This window comes from Podarcis bocagei (genome assembly GCF_964188305.1).
Source record: "Podarcis bocagei genome assembly, chromosome: 15".
In the NCBI taxonomy this organism is placed as follows: domain Eukaryota; kingdom Metazoa; phylum Chordata; class Lepidosauria; order Squamata; family Lacertidae; genus Podarcis; species Podarcis bocagei.
Window position 1 is genome coordinate 41593129 of NC_138141.1, and position 12577 is coordinate 41605705.

The 12577-nt window shown below is 44.0% G+C and overlaps 2 protein-coding genes across 24 annotated transcripts in view; one reads left to right on the forward strand and one right to left on the reverse strand.

Annotated features, from left to right (window-relative positions):
- The window catches only part of TBX4 (T-box transcription factor 4), a 133373-nt gene that overhangs the window by 113367 nt on the left and 7429 nt on the right, over positions 1 to 12577 (forward strand). For all 23 annotated transcript variants that reach the window (XM_081172081.1, XM_081172086.1, XM_081172095.1 and 20 more), the window contains one exon: positions 1840 to 1992. In XM_081172081.1, coding sequence (XP_081028207.1) covers positions 1840 to 1992 — 153 coding nt within the window. The remainder of the gene's footprint in view (positions 1 to 1839; positions 1993 to 12577) is intronic.
- The window catches only part of BRIP1 (BRCA1 interacting DNA helicase 1), a 216385-nt gene that overhangs the window by 8712 nt on the left and 195096 nt on the right, over positions 1 to 12577 (reverse strand). The window lies entirely within an intron of this gene.

The window sequence follows — 12577 nt, forward strand, 5'->3', positions numbered from 1 at the left end:
ACTCTAGAGGCCGGAAGCCAGCGCTGTCCGCAGACACTTCCGGGTCACATGGCCAGTGTGACATCGCTGCTCTGGCGAGCCAGCACCAGCGCAGCACACAGAACGCCATTTACCTTCCCGCTATAAAGCGGCCGCTATTTATCTACTTGCACTTTAAGGGTGCTTTTGAACTGCTAGGTTGGCAGGAGCTGGGACTGAGCAACGGGCGCTCACCCTGTCACGGGGATTCGAACCGGCGACCATACGATCGGCAAGTCCTAGGCACTGAGGTTTTGCCCACAGCGCCACCCGCGTCCCATATTTATACAGTGGTGCCTCACAAGACGAAATTAATTTGTTCCGCGAGTTTTGTCGTCTTGCGATGTTTTTCGTCTTGCGAAGCACGGTGTCGGGAAAGTTTTGGAACAGCTTCAAAAATACCAAAGTCTTTAAAAACCTCAAAAAAGGCTACCACACTGTGTTCTATGAGTTGCTCCTCGAAGTCAAGTCGCAACTGTATTAACGGTGTTAAGAAAAAGGAAACAAACTTGCAAGACGTTTCCGTCTTGCGAAGCAAGACCATAGGGAAAATCGTCTTGCGAAGCAACTCAAAAAACAAAAAACCCTTTCGTCTAGCGAGTTTTTTTGTCTTGCGAGGCATTCGTCTTGCGAGGTACCACTGTATGCAATTTGTGGCAACCTGGCAGCCCTGCAAGCTTATCTTGCCACCCTGCTTCTCAGGACCCAAGTAGGAGACTCAGCAACCCTTTTCCATCCAACTCTTTCCCATCTAACATGAGTAAAAAGCTACACTGGGCAATACTAACTCTCTCTAATGAAAACAGACCCACGCAGAGGATGCCTTTGGCCTTCCATCATTCAGTGAAAGTGGGAATAGAGCAGCTGGTATTGCTGTACAGTCAAGTGATGGGGAAACCTCTTGCAATGAGTGGATGAACTGCCTTAATACTGCAAAAGGGTGGGACGTCCCCCAGCCTCTCTGCTTGCTGTTGGCTAAGAAATTAGGGGAAAAGGTGAGGAATGTTTCTGTGAAGGGAAAGAAAAATGAGCAAGAGAATGAACAGGCATAGGATGAGGCAGTGCTTTTTTTCTAAAAAAATGTTTAGGGGTGCTCTCATTTTGACTTAAGAAAATCACCATTTTATAGTTCAAATCGGGGAAAATAAGTACAAAAGCACAAAGTTTCACAAAATGTTTAGGGGTATGCGTACCCCCAGAAAAAAGCCACTGGGATGAGGAGTGGCAATAGTAAAATGAATACACTGATTTGTGATTGGAACTGTTTGCATTGCTTGACTGCTTCATCAATTGCCATAATTCCTTGGCCCATTCCTGGACCTAATTCAAAGTGTTAGTTTTGATTTTTGAAAAAACTCGTAATGACTTGGGAGCTCAGTGCTTTAAGAAATGACCTATCTCCACATGCCCTTGTCGATACGCAAAGACTTTCAGCCGGTGCTCTTCCCTGGGTTCTGTCGTCTGAAGGGGTTTATGCTGCTTTTAGAGTTTGTTCCTCTTATTTTTATGTTTGTCTAAATTGGTTTATTGGGTTTTATCAATCAGAATTTGTTTGAATGGCATGGTTTAAAAATATGCTATTGATGAAATAAATAAATTGAAAGCAACCAGATACGTTTGTTTGGCTTCAGGTCTCAAGAGTTACATCATTATTTTTTTTACTCACACACAGGAATGCAGACTCCTTCCTACTTGAAATCAAAGCCAAAATTCACCATAATGTTTTAAATGCCTTTCCCTGCTCCTATAATGCACTCCAGTTGAATACACTTTGTTGTACAGTATTCCTAATGAGTTCCCTTCTTGTTTTCCTTTCCTCAGATCATTCTTAATTCTATGCACAAATACCAGCCAAGGCTGCACATTGTGAAAGCAGATGAGAACAATGCATTTGGCTCCAAGAACACAGCTTTCTGCACTCACGTGTTTCCAGAAACATCCTTTATATCCGTGACATCCTATCAGAACCACAAGGTTTGTGCCACCATGGCCCAAAATGTTATTTTGTTTTGTGAATTTGGTGATATGTTTGGGGTGGTGGCAGCAGCAGGTGCAGCTTAAACCTTTGGAAAAGAAACTCCACCAAAGTAGCATTTTTCCATTGCTTGTCCTGATGAGAACTGTACTGCTCAGACAGAGAAGTTTTAGTACTATGAGCCAAGTAACCTTCTCTAGTCACTTTCTTCACACTGTGACTGGATCATTCCTACCTAATGGTTGGTAGTTCACACTTATACTTTAATTATATCGATTCCTTCTTTCTATTCTTCTGTTGTGTCTGTAATAACCTCATTGCTCAAGAGTTCTAGTCTTCTCCTCATATTGTTTGTCTTCAGGTTTTGTAGGTTCTAGAAAACTTTGGGACATTATTAGGTGGTTAATATCCAACTCAGTTTTACTCAGTGTAGACCTGCTGAAATGAAGGAACCTAATTTGGTCACATTCATTAATTTCAGTGGGTCTACTTTGAATAAAACTTAGTTGAATACCACCCAATGAAATGGAGAGAGCTTCGTGAAGTTCTTTATTTATATTGTAAAAAAAGGAGCAGCATTGCTAAGGTCTTGGGTTCGTGGGATTGTGGTGCATTGGGGCAGCTCCAAACCTCTGCGTTAAATGGAATATGTGCACCATTGTAGTCATTACGGATGATACCCCGCCTTGCAGGCAGGTTCTCATTAAAGGCTGATTTCCTGTAAGAGTGTGTAGGTCAGGGATGGGCATTTTGTGGCCTTCCAGATGGTGCTAGACACCATCTCCAGACTTTGGCCATGCTAGGAGTTGAGAGTCCAATAACTTCTGGAGTGTGGCAGGTTCCCAACCCCTGGGGCCCATGCTCAGAAATCAAGCTATTGCCTTTGGAAAAAATTGCATGGCCAAACTGTAATCCAAGAATGTTGGGCCAGCTGGCAGTGAGCCCAAGGGCAGACAAAAGTAAGGACTACTTCCCACAAAGAGTAATTAACTTACGGAGTAATTGGCTATGAAGTTATATGGCTTAAAAAAAAAAAGATTGGACAAATGAACAGAAGCGGTGAAACATACAGAGCAGATGCCACTATTTGCTAAATAGAACATCTGTGTTCACAGGAACTGTGCCTATGGGGAATAGAGGCTGGGCAGGGCCACATCACACGGGAAGGATGTTGGCATTATGCCAGGCATTATGCCAGGCCAAGGTGGGCCTCCATCCAGGAAGGCAGTCTTTTTGGTTCTTAAAGGTTGTGTCAGAAGACAGGCTCTGAATAGAAAGCACCCACCCACTTGCCCTATGCTTGGTTTTACCAAAACCCAGAGGATGCCATTCAGGAAAGGAAGGAAAAGTGTACTGAGTGTGTGTATGTGTGTTTAAAACAGGTATCTTGGCAGTCACAGTGAGCCCAGTAACTAATGAATCAGAGGCCATAAACTCTCGGATGTCATTCAAAACAGCAAGCAAACCTAATAATGACTGGTAAAGCCCAGCCATAAATCTACAGTGAAAAGTAATTACGGTATATGTATTTAGGGAGACATACAAGGAATGTTACTATAAAAGCAGTTAAGAGCCTGCCTTGCGGTCAGAACATGAAGGAAAAGAAGGATTTTTTTCTTTTTTTGAGTGGGCGTGAGATTGAGAGAACTGGAAGGGGAAAAACACAAAATGGATTTCAGCTCTTGTTCTTGTGGTAGATTTACATGCATTTTGTGAAGGTTTGGTCTGATTGGATGCATGTGATACAACTGGAGTCTGAGTCAAGATCTGTACTGACTGAGAATTGGCGCTCCAAACCACACACTATCTGTGTATGTGTGGAGTGTGTGTATATGTGGAGTGTGCGTGCACTATCTATTGCTCCACAACCTGTAGAGCAGGAAGGAGAACAAACTTCAGACTTGTGGGATTGATGTCTTTTTTTGGAGGGGAGGGGTGTGTGTTAACATCAAGATCCACCAATTGGAGCCAAGTGAGGAGAAAAATGGCATGGGGTGTGTGACTGAACATAGACCTAAAACTAAGAAAAAGGTGTTTGAGCACATGTTTAGCTTTTGATACCAAAACTGAACTTGGCGTCATCCCCCACCTCCCAACCCCAGTTCTGGTTTTCCTCCAAGTATTCTTGGTTTAAACAGTCTAATTCAGGGGTCAGCAAACTGTTTCAGCAGGGGGCTGGTCCACTGTCCCTCAGACCTTGTGGGGGGCTGGACTAGATTTTGAAAAAAAAGAAGAAGAATGAATTCCTATGCCCCACAAATAACCCAGAGATGCATTTTAAATAAAAGGACACATTCTACTCATGTAAAAACACACTGATTCCCTGACCCGTCTGCGGGCCAGATTTAGAAGGTGATTGGGCCGGATCTGGCCCCCAGGCCTCAGTTTGCCTTTTAGAGGGGAAGCCTTTTACTTGTTACTGTTAAACACTTGGGGGGCAGAAACGTTTGCTGATCTATTGGAAATCACCCAGGCATCTACCAGTAGATTCCCAGTCTATATTCTGCCTGCTTACAGCTGCAAAATGAATGAAGGGTTCCCAGCTTGTATCTTGGGAGAAGGTGCCCAACAAAGCCACAGGTTTGAGCAGCTGTTTAATTAAGGGCGGAAAACATAGAAACTAAGTTCTGTTCAGACCAGACCCACTTAAATTAATGGGCATAAAGTTAGATGTGTCCATTGATTTCAATGCCTCTACTCTGAGTTAGGGATGTCGGAGAATTTCAACAGAAATGGGAGCAGAAATTGCTGGCGTTTGCTTATTCTTCAGGAACAGAAATCCATCCAGCAAAGAAAATTGGTATTTGCTGCTACTGCTGTTTTCAGTCTGCTAATGATGCATAATTGATGTTTCCCGCCCCCAATGCATTGCACTTCCAGAGTCAGACTTTGGGCTCTCAGATTTCAGCGGCACCCTGTGCGATGTGAAAATTCAGGGACCCCTGCCTCTCTCACTCTGTTCTACAGTATAGATGTGGTGCCCAGTGCAAGCACGCTGGTCACACTCCCCTAAAACTGACTGGCATTTCCTTTGCATTGAAATGAATACAGTGGTACCTCGGGTTACAGACGCTTCAGGTTAGACTCCGCTAACCCAGAAATAGTACCTCGGGTTCATAGAATCATAGAGTTGGAAGAGACCACAAGGGCCATCGAGTCCAACCCCCTGCCAAGCAGGAAACACCATCAGAGCACTCCTGACATATGGTTGTCAAGCCTCTGCTTAAAGACCTCCAAAGAAGGAGACTCCACCACACTCCTTGGCAGCAAATTCCACTGTCAAACAGCTCTTACTGTCAGGAAGTTCTTCCTAATGTTTAGGTGGAATCTTCTTTCTTGTAGTTTGGATCCATTGCTCCGTGTCCGCTTCTCTGGAGCAGCAGAAAACAACCTTTCTCCCTCCTCTATGTGACATCCTTTTATATATTTGAACATGGCTATCATATCACCCCTTAACCTCCTCTTCTCCAGGCTAAACATGCCCAGCTCCCTTAGCCGTTCCTCATAAGGCATCGTTTCCAGGCCTTTGACCATTTTGGTTGCCCTCCTCTGGACACGTTAATAACTTTGCTTCAGGATGAGAACAGAAATCACACAGTTAGCGGCGGTGGGAGGCCCCATTAGCTAAAGTGGTGCTTCAGGTTAAGAACAGTTTCAGGTGAAGAACGAATTAAGTTCTTAACCCGAGGTACCACTGTAGTGTAGAATAGCACAACGATAAGGTAATGAGTTACATAAAATTCTGCCACAGCAGACTGCGATATGAGTAACATAGTTTTTGTTAGAAGCTGAACTGCAGTCGAACGGAAACAGTAATGCATGTAACAAACATGAATTGGAACATAAATCAGTGCCTTCTTGCACCCTTATTCTGAGTAGGTATAACTTTGGATGTAATCCAAAGCAATTTCTCCCAAACTGCTTGTCACAGGATTCAACCAAAAATGTTGACAATCACAAACTTTACAGCACAGTGTGAATTTCATGAAATCTGTGCCAGATTGTTGGGCAGGGGGAGAAATCCCTGATCAAGGAAGGCATTCAAGAGCACTCGTCCTCCTGACACCGTCTTTGACTCGCTTAACCCATAGCAAAGTTGTCAGTTGTAAAGTGAAGCTCTCCAGAAACAGTTTTGTCTGGAGAGGCTTATGGAGAGAGATCACCTTAAGGTCTCACTTAAAATGTCAGTATTAGGGAGAGGGTCGTATTTCTACACAAATGACCCAGAGAGATGTACTGGTTTCTTGACACCCAGCTTAAAAGCTCTTTTCCTCACAACTCCATTCACAAACAGGAACAGTTGCTGGCTTCGGTAACTTCAAGCAGCTGAACTGTATACTGTTTGGGTACTGTGAGCCTCATGAGTTAACCAAACGAATCGGGGAGAGCAGTTTTACAACACTCTGGCTTTGTAACTTCAGGAGTTTATTCCATTTCCCAAACTAAACAGTGGACTCTGTGAGGCAGGAGATGGAGAATACAGATTGTTGAAACTGCAGCAGATTGCTGAAACTGATTCAGAACAAGGCACCAAATGCATCATAGGGCTGACACTAGCAGCTATTTAGTTCAAATCTGAGGCTGCTTGGTAGCCACTTTGAACTCTGCCTCATGCTTTCCTATTTATTTCAAACACTGATGTGCCATTAAAATGTACAAGACAGCTGACAATGGTTAAAAATAAGAAAGACATGAGATTAAAAACTGCAAAAATGGTTTAGCTTTGGAGACAATGGTGGTGAGATACTTTATAGGCAAGAATGGCATCATTCTGTGCAATGTGCTGGTAGTCTTTATAAAAATGCTGTTTTTTATTGTGATATGAATGCAAGCCAGCTTAGGAACTCTTGTAAGGACTGAAAAGTGGGGTAAAAGTGATATACCAGAATTTGATTTATCTTCAACAATATTGACCCCCCCCCTAGTTGCCCCACATCTAGTTCTATCTTCAACAGTACCACTCAGATGCATCAATACAAGAATGGGCAGAAATTAGACTAGAGTTGGTGCTGTTAACTAAATTTAGACTCTGGACTTAATGTTTTTTTTGGGGGGTGGCGGCGGCAGTGGCTGGCAATGTATGTTACTTCACTAACTTCAAAATGTGGTAAGCCAGCAAGGGATGGGAATGAAATTTGATCCATTTAAATGTGACCCCAACTAATTAGCACTTTCCGGAACTATATGTGAACCAAAACACAGCCATATTTCAAAATTTGCGCTTCTCTGAATTTTTCAATGCAATTCTCTTAGCTAAGTAAAGTGTACAAAAATGGATATACTAGGATAAAGTGTGCATAAAATTAATACATTGGTGAAAATAGCATACAAAATGCATTCTATTAGGGGAAATTGCTCTGGGGGAAAATGTGCATCATAATAGAAAGTCATACTAAAATACTGCTGAATTTTTACGAGTACTTACAAAAATTGCAAATTGATTTGGAAATGTGGATAACTGAACTTTATGTTGACCAAATGAGACACTGAAATTGACAGATCCACCTGTCCCTAATTAGCCAGCCCTGGAGCATTTGGGTGCCTTCCTGCTCCTTCTGTTGACCAGGCTCTGGACCTTTGCCCCAAAGTCCTACTCTGATGGCAGCAGTGATTCGGATGTAGCAGTAGACTCATCAGATTTTTTGTTTCTGTATTATTTAACAACCAAACCCTCCCTCTTAAATTAAGCTGCTCAGGTCTCTGTTCTGTGTATGCAGATTAGGGATCATGTGGTGTATTAATTGACTCTGCCTCCTCCCAGCCACTATTTAACACCTGGCTCTGATTAATGGACCTTGGGGTTCTAGTAAAAAGCAAAGTAGATCCCATAGGCTTCAGGTTTGCTCACACCTGCTTTAGAGGAAATGCAGAATGGCCCAGGGCACAAACTCAGAATTCTCAAAGCATTATTTAGGCCAGTGATGAAGCCCCATAAATTGTTTTCAGTATCAAGCTAATCCCTAAAACATTCTGCTTCCACTAAGCTGGGTGGGGGATAAAAAATCTGTACAGAATGTCAAAAGCATGCTTTTTTGTTGTTCTGTTTAGCCTGTAAAAAAACCAGACACTCTTCACATGTTTTGAAGAATCATCACTTGCTTGGTGCCACCAAATCTAACTTACCTCACAGCTTCAGTAGCGTGGTAAACACACTGTCTGCTAATGTTATAAATATAAACCCAATTCCCACCATCTTGTGGACATCTCCTAACCTCATTAACTTTCCCCGTGTTCAAGTTGGCTGCAAATTGTGTCTCTGAGTGCTCTCACCTTGCTTTCTTCCCACTTCTGTCCTCTTGTTCAGAGGCACATTGTAGTCGGGATCCAGAATGCCAAGATGTTTCTGGACTCCAGCTCGCACCATCCCTGACCATTGGCCATGCTGGCTGGGACTGATGGGAGTTGGATTTCAGCAACATCTGGAAGGCCCCAGATTGGTTTACCTTTACCAATTAAACACCAGCCCCCTTCACTCCAAGATGCATGGCAGCCCAGAGGACACAGGATTTATTGTAACCTATAGCAAGATATATCTCCACTCCACAAGTTGAATCCATGTGTTGAGTTGACCTGTGCCCCATTTAGGCTGTGGCTATTTATGCACCCACTCTAAAAAGGACCTGCCAACTGAGAGACTATATTATTTCAACATCCAAAATGCTGCCATTATGGGGCCACAAACAAGCAGCCCATTCCCAGGTTGTCTATTCAAATAAAAACAGACTTGGCAGAGCCCAGGCAGGAACCCTCAGTGTGAATCTTGGTTGCAAAGTTACAGTTGTAAGTGCAGCTGCATAGCCCCAATATGGTTAACCAAAGAATCCACGGAGAACATTCTTAGTAACTCTGTGGCATCTTTTAATCATGTCAATTATGCTAATCAGCTGAAAGGACTCTGGTGTGAGATATGTAAAAACACTTATTTCAAAGCGTCCATTTGGGGTGGTGATGTAGCATCTAGCAACAGCATCTTAATATCTTGGGACCAGCAGGATTGTATCATTTAATAATAATAATAATAATAATAATTTTTTATTTATACCCCGCCCTCCCCAGCCAAGGCCGGGCTCAGAGCAGCTTACAAGCAATAATAAAAACAAGATGAGTGATTACAACTTAAAAACAAAAATAAAATACAACATTAAAATAATGGAACATTAAAATATTAAAATGGAGCCTCATTGCAGGAGAAGGAAAAGAAAAAAGAAAAAGGGGGCGGAGGGAATCAAATTGGCTCCAATCCAAAGGCCAGGCGGAACAACTCTGTCTTACAGGCCCTGCGGAAAGAGATCAGATCCTGCAGGGCCCTGGTCTCATGAGACAGAGTGTTCCACCAAGTTGGGGCCAGTGCTGAAAAGGCCCTGGCTCTGGTTGAAGCCAATCTAACTTCCTTAGGGCCTGGGACCACTAGGGTGTTGTTATTTATGGACCTTTATCACTTGAAGACAGAGAAGGCAGGGAGAATATGGAATCTGATAAAGGGGAAATAAGAAGAGTTAGGGATTACCTGGAAAGGGGTAGCAGAGAAGACTTTGAGGCAACAAGAGTGAATAGTCTAGGCATGCCACCTCAGGCCTATGGTTCATCTAGTGCAGAATTGTCCACACTGGCTGGCAGCAACTCTCCAGGATTCCACTCAGAGTTCTCTTCCAGCCCTGCCTGAAAATTGAATGTGGGCCCATCTGCATGCAAAGCAGATGTTCTGCCCCTGAGCTATGGACTTGCACAAACATTGTGGCCACCTGTTCTATAGGATCTGCAGGGCTAAATTTAAAGGATGGCTTCCCCTTCAGGGATGTTAATGACTGAGGCAGTGCTGGTGGGGATATGTAGAAACCCTGATCTAAAATTAAGAGGCAGGTTTTCCTGATGCAAGAGCCCATTAGGCTTAAAATCTGGAACTTACCCACTGAAGGTCAGGGCTGTGGGTGCCCTAGCTCTTTCCCTGACTGTCTTCCCACCTGCCCTAAAACAAAAAGTATGGAATGGAGGATAGCTGCAAATGTCTTTTTGTTTAGCAAGGAGATGGGAGTTAGAGCGAGAAGAGAGAAACACTGTAAACAGAACATTCTGCATCCTGTTTGCAGGCAGTAAAGAACTTATTATAATGCCAGTTGTTGAGGTGTCCTTTGGTGACACGGAGTACAGAAAGGAGCTGAGTGAAGAAGTGTTCAATTGCACCTTGGTTTGTGGGTGGAGTGTTTAGGCAAAGCATTGCAGCATCCTGCGGTCTTTGGAAGATTGTTAAGCTGCCACAGGCTCTACCGCAGCTTAAGGAATCTCTAGGGAAAGGCTAAGTATGTGGGTGGGTAGGGGGCAGCCTGGCTCCCTCAATTACAGAGCAAGTCACTTTCCAGGTATCATTTAGTCACATGCCCAGCTGGAGCTGTGCCTGCCATCAGCCTTGTGTGCTGTTCAATGATGCAGTGTACGGGGACACAGGGCGTGGAAGGTAGCGTTGTAAAGAGAGGCTAAAAATATAATAAAAAGCCACATTTTTGAAAATCCTTTTTTAAAAAAGAAAGAGAGCAGAATTGGCCAAGATGCGTGTGCCAGGAAAGCTGCAGCCAGCCAGCCAGCAGAAGGTAAAGTGGCCTCCTTTTGAAATGTCAGTGCCTTCCAGGGTGTGGGGTGCAGGAAGAGGGACTTGCCTCGCTCACCCACTTTCCCGATAAGCATTGCTTGGCTGCTATGTCGTGTTTTAGCAGGGGCAGTTTTCTACTGGGGTCCAATCCACATTTGTTTCTGTTCTCTCCCCCCCCCCCCAGTAATGCTCTTTTGGACTCATGACCCAGCCTGTAACAATTTCACTGCTTCTGCTGCTGTATGCCACCATTTTGTCACACTCCTTTTATGACAATTTTTTTATAACTGAATTTTTCCCTCGCTGTGGATTGCCATGAGAGCAAACTAAGTGTTGTTGTTTCTATTATCTGTTGGTGAGGGTGGTTTCAGCCTTGCTGAACTGACTTGGCACCCTTCACATATTTAATGGGGTGAGGGAAAGGCACCTTTGGCAATGAAGTTCCACCCTCCATTTTACTCTTAACAACTTGTCAGTGATCCTAATTCCCCTGCCTACTTCTCAGTGCGGGACGTGGGTGGCGCTGTGGGTAAAACCTCAGTGCCTACGACTTGCCGATCGTATGGTCGGCGGTTCGAATCCCCGCGGCGGGGTGAGCTCCTGTCCTTCGGTCCCAGCTCCTGCCCACCTAGCAGTTCGAAAGCACCTCTAAGTGCAAGTAGATAAATAGGGACCGCTTTATAGCGGGAAGGTAAACGGCGTTTCCGTGTGCTGCGCTGGTGCTGGCTCGCCAGAGCAGCTTCGCCACGCTGGCCACGTGACCCGGAAGTGTCTGCGGACAGCGCTGGCTCCCGGCTTCTAGAGTGAGATGAGCGCACAACCCTAGAGTCGGACATGACTGGCCCGTACGGGCAGGGGTACCTTTACCTTTATCTTACTTCTCAGTGCAGTTGTGAGGCTGTGCTTAAGTTGAAAACCTTCCCCAACCTTCCCTTTTAACTGGGGGTGGAGTCACATAGTGATTATAGGACAAATGTGACTGTGTTGGTAGCATGGATCTCCAGAAACAGCTGTGGGGCAGGATCACTTACTCAGTAAGGAATATTTTATCCCGAGTCTTTGACAGCAGGGTAGTGGTGGGCAGACTTCTGTCCACTCCAGCCATTGCTGAGGATCCAGCTTCTCCCTCCATTAACTTGTGATAGAAGCGTGACCTCTCTGTTAACCTGCACATGGTGAAGGGTAAAGTAGTGGCTACGTTGCCAGAAATGGCTCCCCACTTCACCAAGGACATCCCCTTTGGGTTTACCGGGTCCTTGCTGGAGTGGTGAGTTCCCCCTTCCTCGCCAAAGCCCTGCTTTCTCTGCCACTTATGCCAGTTCATGGAGATAACTCTCCATCAACTGTCTGTGTGAGTGCAGAGGCTTTAATGTGTGTATGTGATTTTGAAAAGTGACTATTTAAGTATCTCCCGCTTCTCCATGTAATTTAATACTTTCCCTATTTTTATTATAGAATGGAAACACATCAGAAACTGTGTTTTAGAGCTTGTCCACACTTCTGCTTGTCCCGTGCTTTCTAGGCAGGTTTTTCATTTGCCCAGCCACTTTCTCCAGGCAAACCCCACTGTTTACCACTAAATTGGAACAAATGTCAGTTTGCAGAAAACCTCTTTGATGTTCCTTCTGATTCAGCAGTAAACAGCAGGCTTTCTTGGGGGAAAGTGGCAGACAAGCCCTACATATTGTGTCCCTGTGGCAACTGTATTTTTCTGAGAAGTACAAGTACAATGATGGCTCATATTAATAGGGATTTGTTTTGCATATAAAGAAGAACCTATCTAATTCACAGTTTCCAAAACTATGCAAACTGAAATAGGGCCATCCTCCAAAATTCACACTTATCTGAATTTTGCAGTGCTATTATCCAGCCAAGTATTATGTACACAAATGCATATACTAAGGTAAAGCGTGTCTAAAAATACACATATCAGTAAAATAACACACAAAATATCTTTATATGAGGCATGATTGCTTTGTGAAAAGTTGTATATTAGGCAA